The sequence below is a fragment of the Pelobates fuscus genome, chromosome 3 (assembly GCF_036172605.1).
Source record: "Pelobates fuscus isolate aPelFus1 chromosome 3, aPelFus1.pri, whole genome shotgun sequence".
In the NCBI taxonomy this organism is placed as follows: domain Eukaryota; kingdom Metazoa; phylum Chordata; class Amphibia; order Anura; family Pelobatidae; genus Pelobates; species Pelobates fuscus.
Window position 1 is genome coordinate 68,565,250 of NC_086319.1, and position 27,694 is coordinate 68,592,943.

Genomic DNA, 27,694 nt, shown 5'->3' on the forward strand with positions numbered 1-27,694 from the left:
CGTTTATTCTTGTATCTTTTACTGCACTTCCAAAATGAAAGAATTTTAAAAAAAAAGAGCTATATAAATAGTATAAGCTGTTGTGGTGCTTACCAATTAATAAAAAGCAATGTTATTTTGTATTGAGATTGATATAGGAAGAGTTCTATTGTCTCATCACCCTAATGGTGGCTCTCACTTAGAAATATATGTAAATGTTGATATTGCTTTGATACCTATGAAAGGTTCCTCTTTCTAAAACTGCAGAAATGTTTAATGTAGCATTCTGAATGTTCTTTACAGGATGCACGCCAATACTGTGATCTTACATGAAATACATTTTTAAGTGGATAAATCAACCCCACCCAAATAGAAAGTTCATCGTTATGCACAATGTTAGGCGTTTGTGAAAAAGGAAGAGGAGGGGTGGGAATACATTCTTCCCATAAAGATCTAACCAGGAATGTGATTATATGTTTTATTAAATGCCCAAGTTATAGAGGTAAAATTACAATAATTAACCTTCATTTCCCTAACACAAGCCAGGCGAACTTCCCGAAAAGAACTGCTGAGTAAACTTGTCATGTTTAAAAAAGGAATTCTCTTGCTCAGAGATTTTAATCTTTCCTTAGGCACTTCCTCAGATTGTTCCTCTGGAAAATCACATCTAACAATTATCAGGCACATATCAACTGCTTACAGCTCAGATTACTAAATAGTAACACATTCACAAGGACGAAGTTACACCTGCTTCTCTTAACACAACGCACTCTCCACTCTGATCGGATGTGTTGTGAATAGCACTTTTTTTTTTCTTATTGGAAAAACACAAAGAATATGACTGTATTACATAGTCCAGACTATGTTCAAAGTCAACTTGTTATTAAAGGGTTACTCCAAGCATCATAACCAATACAAAAAACAAAAAACGTAATACCCTCTTATCAAAGAGGGTTCTGTACACAATAGTGTGGGATACCCACTTCCCCATACAACGCAACAAACAATCACCTACTAGTGGTATAAGATATGCTTATACCTGAGTAGAGCGCTAAAGTGCAACAAAAGGCAATGGGGTGACTTACCCCACGTGTATATATAGATGGATAGGGAGGTATAGGCAGTACATAAAAGACAAAAAAAAAAGTACAGATATAGTGCAGATGGTAAAAATAAAAAAAATAATATGAAGCTGTTTGGTTAGATCACTCACATTTAGGGGAGCCTATAAACATTGTCTCTGTATAGATTGCTGATATGCTCTTAGGGCAGCATCACACCACTCATTCAATCAAATATATCCTCAAAAAAGAAGAGAAAGAAAATGGGCCGGCAATATGTAGTATCACCAGTATAAAATGGATAAAATACTAAGGTAGATATTGAGCTCACCTTGTTTAGAGCCTAAGTCCCGGCCTTAAGGTATGCAGGTATAGTGCCACTATAAAGAGGCTGCAGAGAACTCTCAATGTATACATTTATTGACAAAAAAAAGGTAATGAAAACAGTTTAAAACAAAACCAAAAAATAGTATAAATTACTGTCCACACTTGTGTAAAAGTCCTTGCCAGCCGAAATGTGTTTCAGTCCTCATGAGCTTATTCGTCAGCTGTATGCTTGGTCTCAGGAATCCTTCATCTTTAATAGTCTTATGGTCCCTCCTCTTCACTCCCATGTGGTTTGTAATCAGCCAATGGTGTTTAATTCAGGCTATATGCCCCTTTAATAAATCAAATGTACCTGTGTTAGGGGCCCCCTATTGGCTTTTATAATTCCCTCCAAGATCATCATAAAGACTCATTGGTGGTTCGTGGGAACCTGCAGGGATACGTCACGTATGGCTGTCGTGATTGGCGGAAGTGGAGTCAAGGAATATACCACTCGCCATGTCCGCCAACTAGTCTACGGGGGAAGTTGCATTTTGCTGCAATTGGAAGTAAAGAACGAGCTACTGCACAATATGATTCTCTGTGTCTAGAAATAAAATCTTAGAGAATTCCATTTGATAAAATACTTATTTGATTCTAATATGCACCAGCTTCTTAACTATTAACTGGAAGCACATCGACATGTGTTAAGAGTGTGTCTACTTTTTTCTTTTTATAAAAATGCTGATTTATAGAAAACAGCACTCGGAACCTGGAACCTGTAGCATTACATAGACTGTGCCATCTATAGTATGGGTACTTTTCAGGAATTAAGTCATACTCCAAATCTATAATATGGTATGCATTCAGAAATGAAGTGGTCTACAAGCTGGAGTATTATAAATACTTAATGTGACAATTAGGGACTTTAATGTGTCACATGGCACAAGAGGCAGACCCTCTCCCCTCCAGCTGGGACCAAAAACAGATTGTGTTATAGTCTATTATGCTGAGATATCTGCCTGTCTGATCTAGAAGGTTATTGTTGTCAAGGTGGACTTGCAGATGAGGGAAGGGAAGTGTAGAGTTAATGGTGTAGTTTGTATATACTGATGTGAAGTGACAAATGAAGTGCAGTTGCTGTCTGTACCAAGAAAGAAGCTGTCTGTCTCTCACTTTGCTGTAACTATCCAAGGTCTGCTATAATGCAATTGCTGCTGGATAAACCCAACTCCAAGCCCAGGTCATAGCACTTAGTAAAGCGATCAGCTGTGCAAGTTAATGCAAGTACCCACGAACGATATCAGGCCTTCAGTACCAGAACAAGGTGGCACCAAGTCCCTGACCTCCCTTTATAGCCCCTGTGTGCTCCACCTACTGGTGGGAGGTGGCCGGTCAGGTGATCCTGGCTACCTATTTAAACCCAACACACCTTCCAGTCAGTGCTTGTTTATTTTCATTGTCTCTATATACCTGCCTATAGCCATAATTTTCAGCTTATGTTCCTGGTTCCTGATCCTTGATTCTCCGATTGATTATTCCTGCCTGCTTCCTGACCTGACTCCAGATTGATCGGCTTCTTCTGTCTGCTGCCTGACTGCCGTTTTCTTTCAACATCCCCTGCTCCTGTTTCCTTGGATTCTTCATTTTGCTTCTTCCCATTAAAGGCCTCCACACCACCACAAACCCTTCGGGACCCTGTCTCCATTTCCAGGTGCTCCTGAGAGTCGTGATTGTAAGGGAGTGCTGTTCCTCTGCAACTGGGTTCCATCATCTCTGCAAAACCCCAGGTGGGTGTGACACATATCATCACATTCGATAAATGAAGTGTAGAGCCATAAACAGTATGATCTTCCATTCAGCCATCATGCATATTTCAAGGTTTGACACCTTCCCATATACAGTAGAGTGGATATAAAACTTAGACTGCCTTTTTATTCATAGCCAGGGACTGGCATGCCCCCCACAATTCTACATTTTCATGGTGAGTTAATGAGGGTTTGCCAGAGTTCATAGCAGACAGACAGTTTAATTTTTCCTCTCCCACTGCTGCAGTAAGTGTGAGCTATGGAAAATTAGGAAAAAGTACACAATTGGAAAAGAAAGGGTCACGTGGGAGAGGAGGAGGAAGGGATATTGACAGGTAAAGAAAGACCCGTGGATAGGGAAAGAAGGAGTATGTATGGGGAAAGGAAGTGTCCTAAGAAGTGATGACATGGATGAGGAGATGAAGGGTCATAGGATTCGATTAAATGGATTGGGAGAGCAAGGCAGCTTGGTATAGTGAATGAGCAGAGTAAACATGGAAAAGGGGATAGGATAAGCAGGTCATACTGTTCCTCCTAGTCTTATATTTGCCAGTCTTTTGCATAAAAGTAGTTCACTTAATAGAATTGGAAAAGAGATTAAACATTTTAGTGCCAAACTGTAAAACAAAAAATGGTACGGTTCCACATTAATTCTACTTTCCACTTTCATATTTTAAGGAACTCGCAGTTTAGTTAATAACAGACATGTGCATTCATTTTTTGGATGAATGGCAAAATGAACGAAAATCTTGACTTTAGTTCATTTCAGGTGAAAATGAATACAGCATCACCATATGCAATTCGTCAGAGACATGTGGAATGCCCCTAGTGCTCTGCACACTTTCTAGTCACTAATGGCACATTTGTGGAAGAAAAATGTCTCTTGAGAAGCAGCTGGCCCATAAGGGGAACCCAAGTGGCGACAGTTTAGACTACAAATCTTTTTGGCTACATGCTGAGCTTATGGATCAGAAGCACACCTAAGCTAATATTCTGGCAGCTCTTCAAGCTGTGCTAGAAAAGTGGGTTGGAGAGAAAGGGGGCACAAGAGTATACATCAACTTTGTAGTGAGTGATGGGGGAGCCCATATGGTTAAAGCTATCAGAGATTGGAACTTTATCAGTGTGCAGCCCATGTTTTACATCTAGTGGTGAGAAACATAGAATGTGACGGCAGAAAAGAACCATTCGGCCCATCTAGTCTGCCCAATTTTCTAAATACTTTCATTAGTCCCTAGCCTTATCTTATAGCAAGGATAGCCATATGCCTATCCCATGCATGTTTAAACTCCTTCACTGTGTTAAAGGGAAACTCCAGTGCCAGAAAAACGATCCGTTTTTCTGGCACTGGAGGGTCCCTCTCCCTCCCACCCACCAATCCCCGGTTACTGAAGGGGTGAAAACCCCTTCAGTCACTTACCTGGGACAGCGGCGATGTCCCTCGCCGCTGTCTCCGCCTCCGCGACGCTCCTCCTAGTGCTTACGTCGGCCGGTGGGCGAGACTAATCTCGCTCACCGGCCGAGGAGACCTAATGCGCATGCGCGGAAATGCCGCGCATGCGCATTACGTCTCCCCATAGGAAAGCATTGAAAAATCATTTCAATGCTTTCCTATGGGGTTTTGAGCGACGCTGGAGGTCCTCACACAGCGTGAGGACGTCCAGCGACGCTCTAGCACAGGAAACCTGTGCTAGAAACAAGGAAGTGACCTCTAGTGGCTGTCTAATAGACAGCCACTAGAGGTGGAGTTAACCCTGCAATGTAAATATTGCAGTTTATGAAAAACTGCAATAATTACAGTTGCAGGGTTAAGGGTAGTGGGAGTTGGCACCCAGACCACTCCAATGAGCAGAAGTGGTCTGGGTGCCTGGAGTGTCCCTTTAAGTGCGCTTCCAACTGATGTAGAGCCTGGCAGATTGCGCAGCCTATTAGAGAGATGTTGATTGATTGCTGGGCACTTCCAACTCAGCATAAGGTCCAGTCAAAAGTTGAGTGAGCATCAAGAACAAGCGAGTTTGTTACAGTATCACCTTCACCAAGATGTTGTGACGTGGAGATGATGGAATACTTTCTTGAGATACATTCCTAATCATCAGAGATGAACATAAGAGTGAAATGTTCATTGGGAAAAGAGGAATGGGGAGGTATAGGTCAGACAGTGGCAATCTATAATTCTTTTGAGGATTTCACAGACAATTTAAGTTATGTCACAGCAGCCTTGAGCAGGTAATTGCATTATTCACATTCCTAAAGGACAAAATGGAAGGAATCCTAGAAAAGTATGAGATTGTATCTGGAGAGAGGCTGCATCCAGATGTGGCATCATTTATTAGGAGATTGAAGGAGGAATTGAAAGTGTTGCATGCGTAAAATGCTGAAGACCGCTCTAGAGTTCATGCTGGCCCTCATTTGTGAGGAGCAATACCCTGCCTATATAAAGAAACAGACTAGTTATTAAGTATCACAAAAAGCCTCTCTTCCACACAAGCCCCCTTTCCTTTCTAGTGTTAATTAACCGATCACCTATCGTAATACCAAGGCGGGCTCCTTATCTAGAAAATATGAAACTATTGATAGAGAGCAAGAGGAGATTGTGCCAATGGTTTACTCAGATAAGATATTTGCACTTACCAAAACCACTCTACAGCTTTTGCATAAAGTCCATGAAGCTCAAAATGTTGCACTGCCAGAAACTCTAAAAGATAGGTTTTATATGTCACCAGCTGATTGAGAAGATCTTTTTCAGGCAGCAAGGCCTTGGGTCATATGGGAGTCCACAAAATGGTGGACTTGATTTCTAGAAATGTTTGGTGGCCCTCTCTCAGGCAAGATATTAGGGAGTAAGCAAATACAAGGGGCATAAGTGCTAATTCATAACACAAAGGATTACCTGCGGCAGCAATCACTGAGAAAGGGAGCTCCCTCAGTTACCCTTTAGATAAATAACAAAAAATACAAATAGAAGTAACAGGATGTGCCTAATGTCAATGGAAAATTATAAATAAAAAAAAAGACATTAGGGATTACATGCAATTCTGTGGCACTTGCTCTCAACCAAAGCATCACACCAAATACAACGTGGTCTACTACAACCTCTTCCTGTACCTTCTATAATTTGATCCCATAGTTATCCATGGAATTTATAGTGGATTTACAATAAACTAGTGACTGAATAAAACATTTTAATAAAACATGTATTTAACTTCTTAAATATACTTTTAATATTACAGTAGTTTTTAGTTGTAAAATAGGTTTTCCCCAAATGTAACCATGTAATAAAAAATAAAAGAAAAACATGTGTCGCCCCGTAGGCTAATTTACAAGGAAATTAATAATCAATATTCCCATAATCTACATAATCTAGCAGCTCAACTAATATAAACTTGTTCTCCCTAATGCAGCAATACCCACTATAGCCCACTAGATGGCAGCCTCTTCCCTTTTAGCAGCCAGCACCAAAATTCTTAGTAATATTTTAGTAGTCTAGGAGGTTTGAGAAAAGTTCAATGCAGCTGTTTCTTGCGCATTCCTGATTATTCTGATTTCCGGGTAAAATAGGCATCGGGTGCTAGATCTCTTGATTATCTCTCCCTATACTTAATTCTAGGAAACTGCCTAGTCTACCTTACTCCATTCTCTTATATTTTGCTTTCTAAGTCAAATCCCTTTAGCACTGTATTGATGTGGTTATCTGTGAAGACCCCCTACTGGTGACACATGGGAATAACTCTACTTTATGCTGGTATTCTAAAATACTACTAGCAATATTGATGTGGAATGCTAAGAGGGACGAAGGTGACCTCTAGTGGTCTACAGTGGATGTTGCGACATAAGGGAGAGTTTCATAGAATTTCTAGAAATGTTTTTCCTCCTTGGGTTCATCATGGATTAAAAGATAGTTTGGAATTAAAAAAAATATATGTATTTTAAAATTAGTTGATCACATTATTTAAAGTTATTGGTTAAAAAGATTAAAATGCTCACGAAGTTCAGTGCTGAGGAGGTTTATGTAATTCTGACTGTTGACTCTGGCGACAGACAGTGCTTCAAAGTGTGACACAGCCAAATATGATGATTATATTCGTCTGCTTCGGCAGGGCCCATGACACAGATGATTTTACCCCAAATATTCTCCATTTCACAGCAATTCCTGACATACAGGCTGACGTGTCCAGCTATAGCCCACTGCAGTTTATGCTGCTCTTCCAGTTGGTTAATTTTTTAGGGGAGATTGTTACCCAAATACTATATAAAATAATTTCTTGCCCATAATCTAAATTCTTTTATAGCCAGAAAAGAGAGGTAGTATCCCACCAGTGTACCGAAAATAATGCACTTCTGGGTGCTCACAGTGCTTATGGGTATTTTAAGGAAGCCAAGTATTATTATCTTATTTGCTGTACCTCCTTTTCCCTAAACAATAAAAAGGCCTAGGTACAAGAAGATACTACTGTTAATGCACTTCAATTATAATACTAAGTGCCTGCAAAAAGGTCACTCCCAGTCTAATAACTTATTTTAAATGTACCCCCTGATTTCTCTCTTCAATACTAAATTTGCGAGTCTGCATTGATGAGTCCTCAATGGAATATAAGAGACAACTGAAGTTCAAATAATGTATACCGTCAGAAAGATCAAGATACGGTATTAAAATCTGTGAAAGCAGTACTAGATATACCCACTCCATCTGTGTGTATGAGGGAAAGGACAGCCAACTTTGGACCGGTGGGGGTCATTCCGGTCTCAGGAGACTGTCTTCACGATCCGCAGCACCTATGCCAAGGAGGGCTCCCCATAACCAAAATGGCAGAAAAACCTCAAATGGCGGCACAGCCAGAGATCACCATGCCACAGCTGACCAGCTTTCTCAAGGCTTTCCTGATGGTGGAAAGGCAGAGAGGCTCCTCAACACAGCTAAGTTACTACTTACCGATCTATAAACATGTGGGATTCCCGGCTCCTGCTGTAATGTGCAGTCAGGACTTGCTACCCGGTCCCTCATCACTTAACGCTGGTACCCCTGCCAACCTGCATGGCACTCCTGCTTTCCAGCTGACTCCGGTTGAAGATCGGGTAGAGGCAAGGGATCACATACTAGGAGTGCACTCACCCCTCTCATCACACATCATGCTTGACTAACTCCTGTCATGCCAATGATCTTGCAGATTGGGGGTTGGTTAAGCCTGAACTGTCTGAGGGACTCTCTCATGGTCTGGGCTGCATTAAAGGACCACTCTAGGCACCCAGACCACTTCAGCTTAATGAAGTGGTCTGGGTGCCAGGTCCAGCTAGGGTTAACTAATTGTTTTATAAACATAGCAGTTTCAGAGAAACTGCTATGTTTATCAATTAGTTAAGCCTTCCCCTATTTCCTCTAGTGGCTGTCTCACTGAAAATCACAGTGAGAGCATGCAAGCGTCCATAGGAAAGCATTATGAATGCTTTCCTATGTGACCGGCTGAATGCGCGCGCAGCTCTTGCCGCGCGTGCGCATTCAGCCGACGGGGAGGAACAGAGGCGGAGAGGAGGAGGAGAGCTCCCCGCCCAGCGCTGGAAAAAGGTAAGTTTTAACCCTTTTCCCCTTTCCAGAGCCGGGCGGGAGGGGGTCCCTGAGGATGGGGGCACCCTCAGGGCACTCTAGTGCCAGGAAAACGAGTATGCTTTCCTGGCACTAGAGTGGTCCTTTAAGTGGAGATGGCTCCTGTTAATCTTTCCATCTATGCAACCTGATTTAATCTCTCTATACACTAAGCAGTTGAAATTACTTGCATTGCTTAAGCTTTTCTCATTACCTTCTCTCTTAATAATTTAGCTCTGCATTAAGTCTCTCGTCTTAAATTACTAAAATTGTGCTGTTTACCATTTCTACAAATCCAGCAATGAAACTTTTAACTCTTATGCATGTTTGTACCATTGTTCTTGCTATAAACAAGCACATCAAAAACAAAATTATAAAAAAAAATAAAAAAATCAAACTTTAGAAAGATTTGAAATGGATGTGTCTCAGATTTACTCCTTCAGCATCCACAGACAAAGCAGCACAGGAACGGAAGGCGAGTCATGATAGATTCCCATTAAAAAAAAAAAATCAAGTCCAATGCCTCTAAACAGGCCTAAACATTACTCAGAATGGATCCATGGAACACTCACCAGGAGTGATGTTCTAGTCACTAGGGTTAAAATTTCACTCGACAATGGCTAATGAACAAGAGGAAATGTTGTGCTCTGCCATATGAGGTACTCTGACATACATGCCTACTTTTGCACGTGGTTGGCTTTGGGTTGTAATTTAAACAGTCAAACTGCCATAGCCCTTTGAAACCATCTGTGAAAATTCACACTTTAAAAGCTACAATGGTGAGGTCTTTTATATGGCACTATAACTTCACAAGATAGTGACATGGCACATATTGGGGGTGTCTTACTCAGAAATCTTAGATGATGAGCCTAACTTGGGAGGTTGAATCACAATGGCACATATCAGATTTATAAAATGCAAAGCAAAAACTAAATATGTATGAAGAAAATGAAAAATAACCACAAACATAATCTAGTAAAAACAATGGCAGCACAATGCACATACTCACATCATATGAGATACACTGAGTGTCTACTTTTACAAAGTGTGACCTTCTTGGGAGTCATTTGAGCGGTCAAACTCTTACAATGCCCCAAAATGAAGCTTAGGCTTATAGTGTAAAGTACCACCATGTCCCCAGTAAAAACACAAAACACACCAAAATACTGCAGAAGTATTTATTAAAATCTAAGAGAAACATGTACTGCCTGTAATCCTATAAATAAAATAAGTAAAAATGTAGTTTACTATTCTGCAGAAAGGGAGCACACTTAGGTACACAGAAGCCAAGAGAAGGGTGGGTCAGTCTTCCTTTATCTGCTGCCTAAAATACCTTACACCCAAAAGATGCTTCTTCAGAGGTCTGTACGTTCAATCTATAGTGTTTAGTGAACATGTGGATGGCCGTGTTGCCGATTAGTTCAGGCAAAGATAAAGCTTTAGATGGCCCTCGTCTAATGAGCACGCAGTAAAGGAGGCGAAGCCCTGTTTAGCTAGGAGTAGGCAAGGGAAATACTCTTAATGCATCCGGCCAAAGTAGCTCTGGAAGCCATGTTACCTTCGTGATAGACAGACAAGACAATAAGATGTTTATATTTGCAAAAATTATATATATATTTTTTTTCCCCCAGGTAGCTACAGTTGTAATCAAAATTATTCGACCCCCATTGAAAATCGGGTTTATTGTTAGAACTTTCAGCTGTTGTACAATGAACAAATCAAAACAGAGTTGTTTTCCTAGCACTATAGTGGCGCTGAAGGGGTTAAAAACAGGGAAAGGAAGTTAGGGAAGGGTGAGACTATAAGGTGTTTGCAATAGCAGACATGCAGGTTTAAAATCATGCCTCCTCCATTACTTTGCTTCCTTAAAGGGACACTATAGCCATTAGAACCACTACAGCTTAATGTAGTGCTTCTGGTGTATCTAGCATGTCCCTACAGTGTTAGCACTAAACAGGCTCATAGTTCACCCATAGAAATGCAACAATTCAATGCATCTGTAAGGAGATGCTGATTGGCGCAGCGCTTTGTCTTGCATGCACAATGCTCTCCTATTGCAAAGCATCGCTGTCAGACATGGAGGCAGAGCTAGCCATAGCGTTGGAGAAAAGGCGTGGATCAAAGATTTACTGCACAGAGAGGGGAATCGGTAACCTAAACAGCCACTTCAGCACTACAGGTTTGTAATTCTGACAATCGGGTTTCTTGATTGTGTTTTTAGTACTGTGTACATCAAGGGTAGTCAACCTGGTCCCTACCACCCACTAGTGGGCGGTTTGGGATTTCAAGTGGACGGTGGTGGGTTCATCAGAAAATGTGGGCCAAGGCTGACAGGGGAGATCCTTTAATCTCCCCTGCCGGCTCATACAGAGCCATCCTTGCTGTAAGCCCTCTCGGGCTGGTGAGGAGATCAAAGAACACCCTAATCGGCCTGATGGCACTTGGTTCCAGCAGAGGGAGGGAAAGGCATGCGAGGGTCTGTGTTCCTCCCGCGAGCAGACTTGTCAAAGCATTGTCGTGTGTTACCATGGCAACACACCGATGCTCAGAGGAGGACAGGAGAATCAGCCTGCAGCCAGAGTAGCTGCAGGCTAAAGCGAACATGCCATCACTGGACCACCAGGGCTTGCAGCATTATATATACCCCCTGGTAAAAAGGTAAGAAGAAGGGAGGGGGAGACATTAAGATAGCCCCCTCACACACAGCACCACCCGTCACACACTGACACACACGCGCGCACGCACACAGCACCTCACACACATAGAAACAAAAATAGATACAGTTAAGTACATATTTAAAAATATAAATAAATAAAAATTGAAACCCTCCCTTCTAAAAAATTAGTTACTGCGGCACTGGTGGGCGGTAAGGACATTTTACCATTACCAAAGATACAAAAGTGGGCAGTAGGTATTAAAAGATTGACTACCCCTGGTGTACATACTGGACCATGTGCAGTATCAGAAACAATTCACATGCTTAAAGAGACAGTTTAGGCACCATAACTTAATGAAGCTGTTAGGAGGCCCCCAGGCACACTTACCTCAAGGGGTTAAACCGTTCTTAAACTCCAAAGTTGCTCAACTATGCCCAGGCGGCATACAATTTCTGAAATTTCAGGATCAGGAAGCGCAGAGTGCCGCTGATTGGCTAAGTTCCATCAGACAATGCTCTTAGCCAGTGACTCCCCATTCACAAAACTGGCTTAAAAAAAAAAAAAAAAAAGCTTCTTTTCAAGCCACCAGTTTTCTGAATGGAGAGTCACTTGCCACCTGTAAGGAGTTGAGACAACTTTGAAGTTAAGCCTGTTGAAGAACAGTTTAACCCCTTGAGATAAAAGTGTGCCCATAAGCATCCAGCCACATTAAAATTTAGATGACATTATTATGCCTGTAGTGTTCCTTTAAGTGATGTAATTTCCAGCTCTCTAACAGGGCTAGAGCTAGATCTACATTAGAGCCCAGTTCTGATAAACTGAGAAGTTTAATAGAAATATTAGTTGCTATCCTAGCACCATAACAGTTTCATCGGAATGAAGATGTTATGATGCAACAAAGTCCCTGGAGCATGGTTGACTTCAGGGGAGTTAAAACACTAGACATTTAACCCCAAAATATTCAGTTCGCTCTGCCACTCCACTTCCATTCACGTCAAAGGTTGTTATTTGGAAGCCTCAAACTGGCACTGTTAATATGCTATTATGTTAAGAGTCACCCAGTACAAGGCTTCTTGATTTAAGGCTTTGACTCAATGAAAGAGGGAAGGGAAATGTGGATGGGCACCGGACAAGACTTTGGAGTTAAAGTTAACAATTTAAACCCTGAAGGCAACCCTGCAACAAGGAACTCTCTGCTCATTCGAATTAAAGACACACACAATAAGCACTAAAACAACAACTTTAGCTTCGTGAAGTGGTTTTGGTGTATAGATAATTTTACTGAAGACCAACTGCATGTAGCCACACTTCACCCTGTATGTGACCTACATTTCCTGGAGATCGAATGTTTAAGCTTCCCTTAATGCAAGGAGACTGCAGTGACATGATCTATACACTAAAACCGCTTCATTAAAAGGGACACTAGTCATCAGAACAACTACAGCTTATTGTATTTGTTCTGTTGAGTATGTGGAGATCGAATGTTTAACCCCTTAAAACCGGAGGGCGTACTATTACGCCCTATTCTAAGCGGCTTTAAACGCCGCAGGGCGTAATAGTACGCCCTCCGTTTTTTTTTGTTTTTTTTTAAACTTACCCAGTCGCCGGCGATCGCGGTTACTTACAGGGATCCCCCCCCCCGGCCATGTGAGAGTGAGGTCCTTGCGAGGACCTCACAATCACATGGCCGGGTTAGCTGGATTGCTGCATTGCCAGCAGGGGGACTGCATGTAATGACAGGTAGTCCCCCTGCTGGCTGGAAATCAAATAAATTGTTAAAAAATAAATATATATATACACACACACACAGTCTAGGTGTATTTTACTATTAATATAAATATATATATATCAAATTACACAGACTGATACTGATTGATTATATATATATATATATATATATATATATATATATATATATATATATATATAGAATATAAAAAAAATATGTAAATACGTTAAAAAATTATTAAATATAAATAATTAATATATAGATGTGTGTTATTTCATTCCAACTGTATTGTGATAATATATATTATATCAAAATACACATAGAACGAAATATATCTATATACATAAATATATACGTATATATAACTATCTATATGTATATATCTATATAAATAAATTTTAAAAAATTATATATACAAATTCTACATATATTTATGTAATATTTTTACATAATTAGGTATCTTAATAAATTACAATTAGCGGGACCTGCCTGACAACCCATGCCGAAAGTATAGGGAATTTAATTTTCTAGCACTATATTTAACCCTATAACTTTCCAAGACACCATAAAACCTGTACACGGGGGGGGGGGGGGAGGGGGGTTACTGTTTTACTCGGGAGACTTTGCTGAACACAAATATTAGCGTTTCAAAACAGTAAGCGCACAAACAGCACTTACACGGATGAGATTATTGCAGTGATACTTTTTACTATTTTGAAACAAATATTTGTGTTCAGCAGTCTCCCGAGTACAACAGTACCCCTCATGTACAGGTTTTATGGTGTTTTCAAAAGTTACAGCGTCAAATATAAGGTTTGTGTTTCGTTTTTTTCACATTAGAATTCGCCAGATTGGTTACGTTGCCTTTGAGACCCTATAGCCCAAGAATGAAAATTACCCCTATGATGGCATACCATTTGTAATAGTAGACAACCCAAGGTATTGCAAATGGGGTATGTCCAGTCTTTTTTTTAGTAGCCACTTCATCACAAACACTGGCCAAAATTGGCATTTTTTACACACAAACAAATACTAACACTAACTTTGGCCAGTGTTTGTGACCAAATGGCTACTAAAAAAGACTGGACATACCCCATTTGCAATACCTTGGGTTGTCTACTATTGCAAATGGTATGCCATTATGGGTGTAAATTTTATTCCTGGGCTACTATACAGTCTCAAAGACAACATAACTAATCTGGCGAATTTCAAATGTAATGTGCTATATTTGACCCTGTAACTTCCCAAAACACCATAAAACCTGTACATAGAGGGTACTGTTTTAAACATAAGACTTTGCTGAATACAAATGTGTATTTTATTGCAGTAAAAGCAAATCGTATGACATTGACAGTTAAAATGTCATGTAGAACTAAAATAAATTAATTTCTTATTTTCTCCCATTTATTTTTCCATATTAAATTAGGTTTCATAGCTAAATATTTGATATTAAATGAAAGTCCTGTTTCCCCTGAATAAAATGATATACAATAAGGAGGGGTGCATTTAATATGAAAGAGGTGAATTACGGTTGGACAGACATAGCGCAAATGCCAGGTTTTGTTTAAGTTTTGTTCACAACGTGTACATTTGGCTCAGTCCTTAAGGGGTTAAGCTTCCCTTAATGCATGGAGACAGCAGTGTCATGACGTTAAAAGGGACACTAGTCATTAGAACAACTACAGCTTAATGTATTTGTTCTGGTGAGTATAATCATTCCCTTCAGGATTTCTGCAGTAAACAGTCTTTTCAGAGTAAATGCAGTGTTTACATTACAGCCTAGGGATAATTCCACTGGCCACTCCTTAGATGGCTACTAGAGGTGCTTCCTGTGATAGTGCTGTACAGTGTGCAGTACTGCCATTCAGTTTCTCCACCCTCTGCAGGCCAGGGCTATTTGACAATACCAGCCAATCCTATTGGAAAGCATTGTTATTGAATCACAGAAATGATTTCCGACTTGCCGGACATTGGCGGTAGCAATGCAGACTGGAATACAAGTAAGATATTCCTATATTTAGGGAGGCAAATGGTGATTTTAACACTTTAGGATCAGGAAAATATTTGTGTCCCTAAACTTATAGTGTTTCTTTAAGCTAAAGTTGCTATGGTACCCAGAGTGTCCCTTAAGCATGCTGAAGTAATTAGAATGCTTATGACAGAGCTCCTGGCCCACATACACCTCCCCAAAGTGACATTAGGCCATAGTCTGTAAACAGAAGTCTGGCCTTCAAACCGCTGCATAAGTATGTGGCAGAGGAGCTTGTGATTATAATGAACGTTTATGGGAAAATACATGTATTGCAAATTTAATATAAGGCTTTGTGCTGTATTTTTGATCAGAGTCTTTATTAATGACCTTGCAGTGGGCAATACATGCTATAAATTATTTGCAGATGACAATAACAGATTTAACATGATGTAACTTGAAAATTAAACATGGAACTTTACTGCTTAAATTACATATATATATATATACATACATACATACATACATATACACACCCACACACCAGAGCAAGTCAACCACCACCACATCATATATGAAATAATGAAACATTGTGTTATGTAGCTTCTGTTTATTTTAAAACAGACATGTACTGTGGTAAAACCAACTGACAGCATTTGGGCTACCAAGCAGAGTGTAAGCACAACACATAATATCTGATAGGAGGCAGACCCTACATGGTTGAATTTATAAAAATCTTTAAAGTGTCGATGAAATCTGAATGATTAATGTCCATTTGTTTATTCAGTGAGACCAAGCTTCTTCTTCAAGGACTCTGGCATCTCAGGGGGAGGAGGACGAGGGAGTCTGAAGTAGACCTTCACCGAGTCATAGATAAACCACTGAAGAGCAGTTAAGGTACCAATCATAATAATACGGGCAGTCAATCCCTTCCAGACTCCTGAAAGACAGGAAAGATATGTAGGTTTACATTTACTGAAAAATTATTAATGTTCAAAAGGAATGTTGATGAAGTTGCAGAACGTACCTTTGGGCCCAAGTTTCTTCAAAACTTCCCCAGCAGTGCTACCCTTTTCTTTGTTCAGAACAGAGACCACAGAATCAGCAGGATGAGAAACAATAGCGCAGAACACACCAGCTATAAAAATAAAATAAAGAGGTTGTGAGAAATATTTCAAAAGTACACCAGAGTAACCTTCCTGCAACTAGGATCCAAAATTCACTTTGTTCAAGATGTAATTTGGTCTTATTTACCCCTTTAAAGAGGGTATTGAAAATAGCCCAATTTGAGAGATACATGCTATAGTGATGACTGGAGTACAATCCACCCTTTTATATTGGAAAGAACATATAGAATACAAAAAACAAAAAACACATACCACAGATTAGCATGATACACTTACCAATATAACCAGCCACAAACGTAACAATCAACTGTTCACCCTTTGAGCATTCACTTCGGGGCTTTGGAACAACATATTTATACAGAGCTTCAACTGTACGTTCAAAGCAGGCAAATTTCATCATAGTGTATGGAATCTGCCTCATCCAAAGAGGAGCAACACCTTTGTAGAAACTGCAGGAAAAAATAAACATGATTAGCAGGCAGATATTGAAATTCTGCAAATATAGTGTGAAATCCTTGGCAATAGTTTTTCCGACCATTGCTCACATTAGGAGAGATTTCGCACCAACATCTGTGGCACTAAAGCATAAATTCCACCCAATCCCGATTAATGAATCGTTAATGAAACAATGAATGGTTATGTAGAAGACTTAAATCTAAATATATAAATTAGCAGTGCCTGGCTGTGTAGGGTAATCTGGAAGTGAGTGCCATTAAATACTATAGTGTCAGGAATATAAACATTTATTTATGACACTATAGTGCTATAATGCAGCATTATGTCCCTAGACCCGCTCTGCAGAGAATAAAAAATAAATTAAAAAAAATTCACATTAGAACAGCATTTTATAACTTTTCTAAAACCCCAATTTTGCAGGGATCATCCTTGCAGTATATTAATTTAACTGCCCACAAATACGCTGTGAATTTCTTCTTTTTATACCCTCCACACTTTTTAATTACCCAAAAGCACAAGGCAAGTGATTCAAAAGCTGGCTAAGTTCTCATGACCAAACTCTGCCTATTTAAAAAAATCAACTTCAAGAGAAAAGATGTCTTTTTGCAAGAAGCATGGAATATCATTTGATATACAGCGATGGCATAACAATACATACTATCTAATAATCAGTGTTACTGCACAGCACATTATATCTAAACATTTACAAAACCAAAAGTGTGCACATGTCCGTGTGTCAGCAAAGCTCTGATAGTGGAACATGGCATACAACAATGTTGCAACCACTGCTAGCAGAGCACTCAATGCCGCCATACAGGTATATTCATCTCACATGCCAATGACTCAAGCACCTTCAACTGTACAACCAGAAAGTTGCTGGATATCCCTGACCTGGAACTGCTAGAAAACATCAAGCAGAACTCAGGACCAGGTAGACATCCACAAAGGTGGATCTAAGGGAGCATGTTGATTGAGACATAAGATCAAGCTTACGAATCATAAATCACTGTCTACTTACGCCCAGATCCCTTCTTCTGCATACATCTTGGGTGCAGCTTGCCTCAGAGTATTTGCATAACCTGGTTGTGTTTGAATGCGCACCTTTGCAGCTTCCATTGGAGCCAGAGCAATATCAGCAAAAAACTCTGCACTGGCAGATGCAGCTAGGTAGAGGCTTGTACGCCACAAGTAAGTATTTTCCTAAAAAAAATTGACAAACATGTTATGTTACACTATAGCCTGCTGAGGGCAAACTTGCACAAGTACACAAAGCTATACGAGATCCAGACACAGTGATGCCTTTGGAGCATAGGAAATACACAAGGATGTAGCCAACAAGAATATACATAGAGTATTAATCAGTCTATTGATTCTTTATATAATGATCAGCCATAATAACGTTTACTTACCTCCCCTAGAAGATTGCTGTACAGTACTTTGAACACTTCATAGAAACCAAATTTGCACAAGCCCTGCATGGAATATCCTATGAATGTTGGTGCCCATCCTTTTGCAAGACCACGAACTCCATCTTCTTTAAGAGTTACAGAGAAGCCATTGAAGATGCTCTTGTATTTTTTGGGGTCCACCTAAAAAAAAAAAAAATTTTAATATTGGTTTACAACCAAAAGAACAGAACAAGGTCAACAAACCGACATTCAACAGTTTCAAGAGATCAGAGAATTCATGCAATTCAGAACACATTAATGTAAATATTAAAAAAACAAAAAAAAAAAAATAGTGTCCGCCATTAAAGTGCCAGGCCATGAACTAGTCAGAGCATACAAAATCTGCTTACATGAACATGGGTAGGTGAATCAGAATGAAAAATAAAAATATGCATATTTTAACAAACACTCCGAGCACCACAACCACGTGCAACAGATTTATGGAATGCACTGATTACTGGTAAAGAGTAAAACAGCTTTTCTTTTGGGAAAATAAAGTCAGTGAGTGAAATATAAAAGGCAGCATTAACACCAATTTTAAAAAGAATATAATCCACACATTAAATGTACAATGAAAATGATACACCCTTGTGATAATGGCAGTTTATCTACTAAATTAGAAAATCATCAAATCAAGTTTGAAGATTTAGCAATTAAAGGACCACTCTAGTGCCAGGAAAGCATACTCTTTTTCCTGGCACCCTCAGGGTCCCCCTCCCGCCCGGCTCTGGAAAGGGGAAAAGGGTTAAAACTTACCTTTTTCCAGCACTGGGCGGGGAGCTCTCCTCCTCCTCTCCGCCTACGTTCCTCCCCGTCGGCTGAATGCGCACGCGCGGCAAGAGCTGCGCGCGCATTCAGGCGGTCACATAGGAAAGCATTCATAATGCTTTCCTATGGACGCTTGCGTGCTCTCACTGATTTTCACAGTGAAAATCACGCAAGCGCCTCTAGAGGCTGTCAGTGAGACAGCCACTAGAGGAAATAGGGGAAGGCTTAACTAATTGATAAACATAGCAGTTTCTCTGAAACTGCTATGTTTATAAAAAAATTAGTTAACCCTAGCTGGACCTGGCACCCAGACCACTTCATTAAGCTGAAGTGGTCTGGGTGCCTAGAGTGGTCCTTTAAGGAAACTATAGGCAGCAAAACAACTTTAGCTCAATTAAGCAGTTTGGGCGTATACATTATGCCCTTATTTATAGTTTAATATATGCTTAATACTCTACCATTTAGTTAAATCACTTTGTTTATAAAACTCTGGTCACACCTCCCTGAATATGCAAGTTGCACAGCCTTCCTAAACAATTTGTGTAAGAGATCTAATGTTTAAATTTCCTTTATTGCACATTATGTTTTAGTAAAAATTTCTTATCTTCTGCTCTTTTACTATAGCCTTCTAGACCCTACAGTAACCTCCTGTAATTAAAATTCTCAACCCAGTCCTCAAGGACCCCCAAACAGTCCAGGATTTAGGGATTACCCTGCTGTGTCTAATGTGTTTTTAGGTGGGGGATAGGAGGGGACAAAAACCTTAGACACAACAGGGTAATCCCTAAATCCTGGACTGGTAGGGGGTCCTTGGACTGGATTGAGAACTCCTGAATCAAAGGAACAATATAGTGTCAGGAATAAACATGTTTTAGAAATGTCTATTTAGATGACCGAACCGCTCTCTGTGTAATAAAAGGGTGATTTAACTCACACCTCCTCCATCGCGGAGATCATAACTGGACTAGGAATCCCCTTTAGTGGCCGCCTGAGTGAATGCCACTAGAGGGGTTACTAAGCGCAATGTAAACACTGCTATTTTCCTGAAAAGGCAGTGTTTACATTGAAAAGCCTGCATGGACAAGCTATAGACACCAGAAACACTGGATTCAGCTACAATGGTTCTCTTGACTATAAAGTCAGAAAAATGAACATGTATGTTTCTTTGCAATCCAGTTTAGTGAATGGGGAGTCACTGATTGAGAGCATCATCCACCAGAGGAGGAGTGGTGACCGGTGCTGGAGGCATTTCTGTGCTTAAACTGCTCGAGAACTTAATCGTAACTTCATTGAGATTGAGTTGTTTTGGTGTCTGGAGTATTCCTTTAAGTAAAAGATAATCTTTGAAATCCACCTGGCTACGAGAGTATGAAATGAATATATTGCCCAGAGTACTAGTACTGCACATGCCTCTGCAGTTTTCCAGAATACTGTGACAACACTAAATTTCAAAATTCAAAGCATGCAGGATCAAAAATTATAAAGTGGCTATATTATAAGCTCTTTCAAACAGGGTTCTGATCAACCTCTTGTTTATATACATACTTCACTGATTGTTAAAATTGTCCCTTTATAGTATTGTACAGCACTGCCAGAAAAGTTGGCGTAATAAGCCATTTATCACAGTCAGAAGAGAAGACAAGTACCACAAGATATGTACGCTGTACAAAAACTGTTTGGGGATCTGTACATCCATCTAGGATTTTGCAGTGTAGGAGGGTGGTGATAAAGCACCCTGAATATTAGAAATATAAAAGCTGAAGACGTGACAGCTGACCAAAAGGTGGTTACAGCGTTATAGGACTATAAAAAACACATACTGCTTAGTCAGCTTCAATGCTGGCACTGCAGCAAGGAAATGCAAGGCTCTTCATCAGACCAAGTAAAATAACACAAAGGAATAGATATTTAAAAAAGGGGTCTGTAAGCAAGCAACATCCTGTTGTGAATAAAATAAAACACTTATTTTAGTCACATGAATGATAAATATCTGTGTGCAAAAAGCATAGAATATCACTTGATTCACAACACTGGCATAACAATACATACTAGCTAATAGTCAGTGTTACTGCATAGCACATTATATATAAATCTTTACAATAAAGTGTGCAAGTGTCCGTTTGTCAGCAAAGCTCTGATAGTGGAACATGGCATACAACAACGTTGCAGCCACTGCCATCAGAACATTAACAGCCTCCAATACAGGTATAGTAATTTCACATGCCAATGACTCAAGCACCTTCAACTGTACAACCAGAAAAGTTGTTGGATGTCTCTTACCTGAAACAGCTATTCGCTGCTCAGCATAAGAAGGACATCCACAAAGGTGGATCTAAGGGAGCATGTTTTTCAGTACTTCTACGTTTGCACAAGTCATATCACCCAGAGTCAATGTGAAAGACACAAGGGACACATACAAAAAGGTTTTAACCAGGTAGTTTAAAAAAGGAGCAGTCTGACACTTTCACTTAATGAAAATAAATCAAAACATGAACTGGATTAATATCACCAATGCATTAATATGAACTTCTGCTTTACCAATATTTGAAGCAGGGTCGGACTGTGGGTGCCTAGGTTTCACACTGTAGTCGCTTTTGGTGCCTAGAGTTTCCCTTTAAAAGCCCCCAAATTTTATCAATTTCTATTTTCATGGTTCTGGTACACGCTAAATACCATAACCACTACAGTGCACTATTGTGGTTGTTGTGTCTATTGCCAATCCACCATAAGTAAACAGTTTGCGGGTGACTTAATGCTTAACTTCTCATCTGGGGTCAGCCGGTCCCTGACGCTCTTCTAGTACAGGGAGCAAAAGCTACTTAGTTAATCTATGCCATGCTGAACTAATTACTGGCTGAGAGTGTCAGCTGATTGCTCTCAGCCTACAAAGTTATGCACCAATGGGCCTTGCTTGCTCAGTCAAGAGAGCTTCTGGGCTGCAGAATCCCGATGGAAGCAAACTATAGCATTAATGGTACTTTGAGTGACCCTTAAAAAAAAAAAATCTCTTTTTTCACCTACACAAGACATTTTAAAAAACAAAACATTAAAACAGTTATGGTATTGTGTGATATACCCACCTGAATACGACATTTCACCAAATCCAACGGTACGACAGCAGTGTGAGTTATACCACAACTGAGGATGCCACCAAAGCCACACATTGCATAAAACTGTGTTGAACCATATTCACAGCTGTAATCACCTGTAGTATAAATATTAATACACACCATGCTTTAAGTAAAAACACTCGACGTTCATATTTAGTAATAAACAAGCTTGCCAAATCAGTTAGTTTATATTACAGCAATCATTTAGTGGGAACCATGCTGAGACAAACCTGGATCCTGCATTTAACCAGATCTAGAGGGACTACTGCAGTATGAGTTGTACCACAGCTTATGATTCCACCAAAGCCACAGAGAGCAAAGAATTTTGCCGATCCGTAAGCACAGCTATATTCATCTGTTTGATTAAAATTGACAGGTAGAAACAAAATTTACAAATCTAACCTCTTACCAGGCTAAGCACTTGGAATAAACACTGTAAACATATGTATAAAAATTTTAAAGACCACCTGGGTACTCCCATTTTGTGCTCATCCACGTATGTCTAAAGCAGGGGTGCCCAAAAGGTAGACCCCAGATGTTTTAAAACTACAGCTTTGGTGATTGCTTTCTCATTCTAAAAGCATGCAAATCATGGTAGTTGAAGTTCTACAACATCTGGGTATCAATTTTACGGAGGATTGTGGGAAAATGCGATTTGGAATTGAAACATGAACCTTGTCTAAGCTCTGTACAACCTTTGCCAACTGCCAAAGATCAGCACTTAGAGAAAAAGTAGCCCTACGTTGTCTAGTCAGTCTATAGATTATGACTGTTTTAGAATATCAAAGATGTAATTAATAGTTGTTCTACCTTTATGAAAACTTTAAAAGGGAAATACACTTTAAAATACAGTGATTCAAAATATTTTAATTTTGGGAGAAAAAAAACAGACCACCCCTATAAATTTGAAATCCTAAAAATACAAATAATTCTTTAGGCCAAATACCTTCAATAAAATACATAAAGTTTACATTGGCACCATCATTTTCATTTAGATTCATGGTTACCTCTTTTAGTTTACATCCTTTCTGCATTAAAGTGTTAATACAGTATTTTCATAATTTAAAATGAAAGTAGGGAGAGCCAAGCCATGGGTATTTTGTCACTTTAAATCATACCGCCCAGAGCCAACTTTTTAGTTATTGGGTTGTGCAGAACACCCAAAGACGGTAGATAAAGTCACTGTAAAGCCATGTAGCTGGGGTTGTATAGCCACTAATTACATTCAGGAGAAAATCAGTTTAAGTAGTAATGACAGCTAAAGTGAATTCAATGTCATTAGGATCAACATACCATCTTGTACAGCAGCAGCAGCAAGGTGACGAGTGGGTTGGGCCTGAGGGTTAGTACATTTCCTGGAAGTTACAGAGTCTTGTCCCAGTTGGAAGTGAGGAGCACTGAAGGGATTTACCCGGGCTAGCTGCGCTACAGATGAATACATTTTGACAGCTGTGAATAAATAGAGAAATAAGCCATTAATAAAAGAAACACAGCAATATATTACATCTACTTAACCAAAAAACAGGCAGAATATTGTGTTAAACAGCCTTGCCTTTACTTCATAAGTACCCAAAAACTTTAAAAGTAATGGACACGTCCATAAAACTGAGCCAAAAAAAAAAAAAACCATCACGAGTCTCCCTCACTCCCATATCACTTACAACTAGATGACATGCAATGGTTGAGACTAAAGAGCAAAAAGGGTAATCCGAAACAAACAAATTAAAACCCTTCTACAGGCACTGCACAAAAGTTTCATAATAATTAAAAATTAGTATTACTAAATAATTAGGTTTTAAGTCAACACAGCTAAATTGGAATACTATATCTTTATACTGATTTCAGCCAGTTTTGACCTAAAAAATAAAATTCCTTATTATTCACAGCTTGGCTTATAATACGCAATATCATCATGTAAAATAAAATTAAAAGTGTAGTCTAAAAGGATTGTTGACTAGCCAAGTATATGGGAAGATTCAAACAAACTGCAAACGGTGGAGCAAAATAACTGACCTGAAAAAGATTCTTGGCTCACCAGTTTTTCTAGCTCAACTATTCTGGTCCACCAGTTACAATCCTGTTGATACCTCTCCGCAATTACCCACCCAAACCCTTAATAAAAACGCACTTCCAACAGTATTATTGACTAAAGATAGAATTGAAAGTGAATTTCAAATTTAAATCCCGATTAGTGAAAGGGGATGCATAGCTGACTTACAGAATGTCTTTCATTCAGCTATTTTGACCTTAAAATTTTAAGTTAACTTTGAATCCACCTTGAATTCTCACCTGCGGCAATTAAAGGGCTAAAGACCCTTCCCACTTACCTGATCCCCAGTGCTGGCTCAATGGCTTTCCCCATAGGAAATAATTAAATCAATGCTTTCTTATGAGGATTTGCAAGATGCTGGACATGCAGAGTGCGAGGACGTCCGGTGTCATGTTTCAGAGTTAATATTTAGAGGCAGTAACTGGCACTAAAACTGCAATATTTTACATTGCAGGGTTAAGGGGACAGGGGCACTACACAAAGACCACTTCAATGCAATGAATCGTTCTGGGTGCCTACAGTGTCTAATCATATAGATTCCCAACCAGGTCCCTAAGTATACCCCCTAACAGTCTAGGATTACTCTGTCCTATCTGATGCCCTCCCCCCCCCCCCCCCCCCCTTACTAAAAGCACCTTAGACACAACTGAGTAATCCCTAAATCCTGGAGTGGTAGAGGGTACTTGTGGACTGGGTTAGGAACCACTGATATACAGGGAACACAAATCACATTTGCATTTTTAGGCAAAAATCTGCATTCACAAGTATACTATGGGTTATATTCAGAGTAAAGAAAAACGAGATCCCTCCAGAGCAGCAACGGTTCGACCGCTACAAAGGTAGACGATATCCCCGCGGTATGCAGCAATGCTCGGCGTGAACAAACACTGCGTTATGTTAGTACATTGCTCCCCTAGGCATGCGTTATGTTAGTACATTGCCCCCTACTGCGAAGCGCTGCGATAAGAGACTCACTCTGATACACGGAATGGCTGCTATAGGCGCTCAGTGACTGACCCTGGCGGTCCCCTTTCTAACGCAGTCTGTACTGGGAGAGCCCTATACCAGGGCCTCAATGTCAGCCATTGCACCGCACGCAGGGCCTCAATGTCAGCCATTGTACCGCACGCAGGGCCGCCGGGCGGGGTGACCGCTGAGCACCCATACCCCGCTTCCCATCCATCGTGAACGGCAACACCCCCACACGGCGGGTCACCGCCAGCACACAGCGAAGCGCGCGCCCACCCCGGCATCACCGCCGCAGCCAGCGCGCAGCACTCACCTCCTAAGATGGCGCTCACTTGCCCCCTCACCGGCTGACAGAGAGCGAACGTCCTCCAGACCTAATGAATTTGTCCTTCCGTGACGTCACCGCGACGCCCCCTCGCCGCTCTGCAACGAGCCGATTGGTCGGAGCGTCAGAGTCCGCAACGGTCGAACGCTCTCATTGGGTCTGGGGTTTTGAGGAGGGGGCGGGGCCCGGTGGCTAGGTGCACGTCATGCCGCAGCGCGCAGCGTGACGTGTGGGACGTTGCTGGTTTCTGGTAGCGCCGTGCTGACCGAGCACGTGACTGGGGCGGGGTAGCGTGCTGGAGGAGCCGCAGTGAATGTCACCGTTAGAGAGGTGACCTTATTTTATCTGATCCAAACTGGTTCTGACAAGGCCGCCCTGTGAACGCTTAGTCTGATTGGGGTAGGATCAGTCAAGACTGAGCTGGCATTGGTGTCAATACAATCACTATTAAATAAAGCAGCACTGTCACCTCTGGGAGCTTTGTAGGAATGGCAAAGACCCCAATGGTGACATCGCCGCTGGGGGTACAGGGGGGCCGGCAAAGGTGAGTTCTACTAACCTGAATCTGGCCCTCGTGGGCACCGCCATCTCCCAGCGGTTCCTCTTGAGCCATCGTCCGTGCTGTGCTTTGGCGCATGCCCACGAGAACAGCTTTGACGTCTATGGAGGAGACCGCTGGATCCAACATAGACAGAGCCAATTCCCTGCAGCCGTCACTGGTAAAGGCTGGGAGGATTGACCGTTCTCGACAGCGGAAGCTCCGTCCAGTGTCTAGAAGTATCAGGCGGCGGCGGAAATATACAGAGTAAATCTTGCCCACAGGTAGTGCTTTGGCTTCTTGTGCCATCAGATAAGGGACCTGCGAGGCCAACTCCCATCCTTATTCACGGGCGTTTTCTCCTCACAGCCCAAAGAGCTAACCCCTGCTCATCAGGGCCTCACATGTCTCTACTTGCTGCCCCAAGTTTAGTTTCCGCAATATGCCCCTCACATTTATACACGTATATATTAATGCATGTGTGTTATGGTAATTTTATATTCTGATTATCGTGTATGTACAGAGTGTATAAATGTTAATTCATATATACTAATATACATGCCTACATATGTGCACATTCATATTCTCCCACAGTTTAAAAGTACACTTTTTTTTTAAATAAAAACTTTGGCCTTTGTGAAGAACATTGCAAACACGCGGACAGGTAGCTGGTCGCTGGGCAAGGATGGCTGCTGCTGGCCTGGCAGATCCCTTGTTGGGCAGGCGTGTGGATAGCACTGTGCCCTAGTTTGAGTGGAGGGTGAGAAGAATAGGGGAGGCTAATAGCTCTTTGCTGCAGGCCTTCTGTGCTGGCAGTCCTCTTTTGACCATTTTACCTCCCTCGCATGCATGGAGGAGGTCGCGCTGGTTCTGTCATAGCCTTACCCTCAGCAGCCCGCCGAGAAGGAGAAAAAGCAGGGCAGTATTCTCCTATTTGCGCGGCATGGGACCTGCTCCCTCTGTATGAGATGGGCTGGCCGGTATTGGAGATATTTGATCTTCCCATCTGTCGTGCTGCCACCTCATGCCTGAGGTCATGGCCTTGGTGGTCTTATGGGAAATCTGTCCCTGCCTGTGCTTAAACTCCCACTACTTTTGGGCAGCAGCAATGGTTGTAAAAGTCAACCCAAATGCATAGTACAAAAAAAGTTACCTGTGCACTATCCCTATGCACATTTAGATAACTGGAGGTTTTTAGCACCACTCCAATTGCCATTAGTATGTAAGCTCTCCTGCACTAAGAGTTCACCCTTTTGCTGCCAGCTAAAAGGAAAAATCTCTAATGAAATAGAAAGTGGTATTCTCATAAACCTTTACACACTTATTAACCCGCAACGGGGCTCACACGGAATGAGTGTCAGCACTGTAACATGGCTGTGTAATACAAACACACACACTTAAAGGACTATAGGCACCCAGACCACTTCAGCTCAATGAAGTTGTGTGGGTGCCAGGTCCATCTAGGGTTAACCCTGCAGCTGAAAACATAGCAGTTTCACTGTGATTTTTCAAAAACGAGTTTGTTTTCCTGGCACTATAGTGGTCCTTTAAGCCCTGTGCTAAAATTCCTTCTACTCTTGGGCGGCAGTAATTGTTGTGGTATTTATTATCCCAAATAACCACATCTACACACAATATCAAAGCATCAGAACAAAATGTGAGAATATGCAAAAATAAGAATGCGGTATAGGTGTGGCATTCTGTTTTTACCTAACTGCTGAGTGAGAATGGTAAACCTATTGCCCCATCCTTCCGCTGAAAGTCTTGCCAAAATTGCTACTAGCCAGAAACGGAGAAGGAAAACATATAATGGTTA

General features: G+C 40.9%; 1 protein-coding gene and 2 non-coding genes across 4 annotated transcripts; all 3 read right to left on the reverse strand.

The window, feature by feature from the left end:
* Window positions 1-15,677: 15,677 nt before the first annotated feature.
* SLC25A3 (solute carrier family 25 member 3) lies at window positions 15,678-25,430 on the reverse strand. Of its 2 annotated transcripts, none has more exons than XM_063447156.1 (8): window positions 25,329-25,430; window positions 23,290-23,445; window positions 21,967-22,091; window positions 18,080-18,259; window positions 17,689-17,870; window positions 16,491-16,663; window positions 16,115-16,225; window positions 15,678-16,027 (listed from the first exon to the last, which is right to left on the reverse strand). In XM_063447156.1, exons 2-8 carry the CDS (start codon window positions 23,435-23,437, stop codon window positions 15,867-15,869), a joined length of 1,080 nt encoding a protein of 359 aa, XP_063303226.1. In that variant the 5' UTR covers window positions 23,438-23,445; window positions 25,329-25,430; the 3' UTR covers window positions 15,678-15,866. The 2 variants fall into 2 exon arrangements, with proteins under 2 accessions (XP_063303226.1, XP_063303227.1); XM_063447157.1 differs by lacking the exon at window positions 21,967-22,091 and adding an exon at window positions 22,227-22,351.
* On the reverse strand, window positions 17,395-17,638 carry LOC134603898 (small nucleolar RNA SNORA53). The gene has a single exon (XR_010090636.1). It is a non-coding gene; the product is annotated as a small nucleolar RNA SNORA53 (small nucleolar RNA).
* LOC134603899 (small nucleolar RNA SNORA53) lies at window positions 20,998-21,233 on the reverse strand. Its single transcript, XR_010090637.1, has one exon. It is a non-coding gene; the product is annotated as a small nucleolar RNA SNORA53 (small nucleolar RNA).
* Window positions 25,431-27,694: the final 2,264 nt, after the last annotated feature.

Coding starts and splice junctions, on each gene's coding strand:
- SLC25A3 (XM_063447156.1), bottom strand. CDS start 23,437: ATGTATTCATCTGTAGCGCAGCTAGCCCGGGTAAATCCCTTCAGTGCT. Junction 17,871..18,079: donor ACAGCAATCTTCTAGGGGAG/GTAAGTAAACGT, acceptor AATTTTTTTTAG/GAAAATACTTACTTGTGGCG. Junction 16,028..16,114: donor GAAGAAACTTGGGCCCAAAG/GTACGTTCTGCA, acceptor CCTGTCTTTCAG/GAGTCTGGAAGGGATTGACT.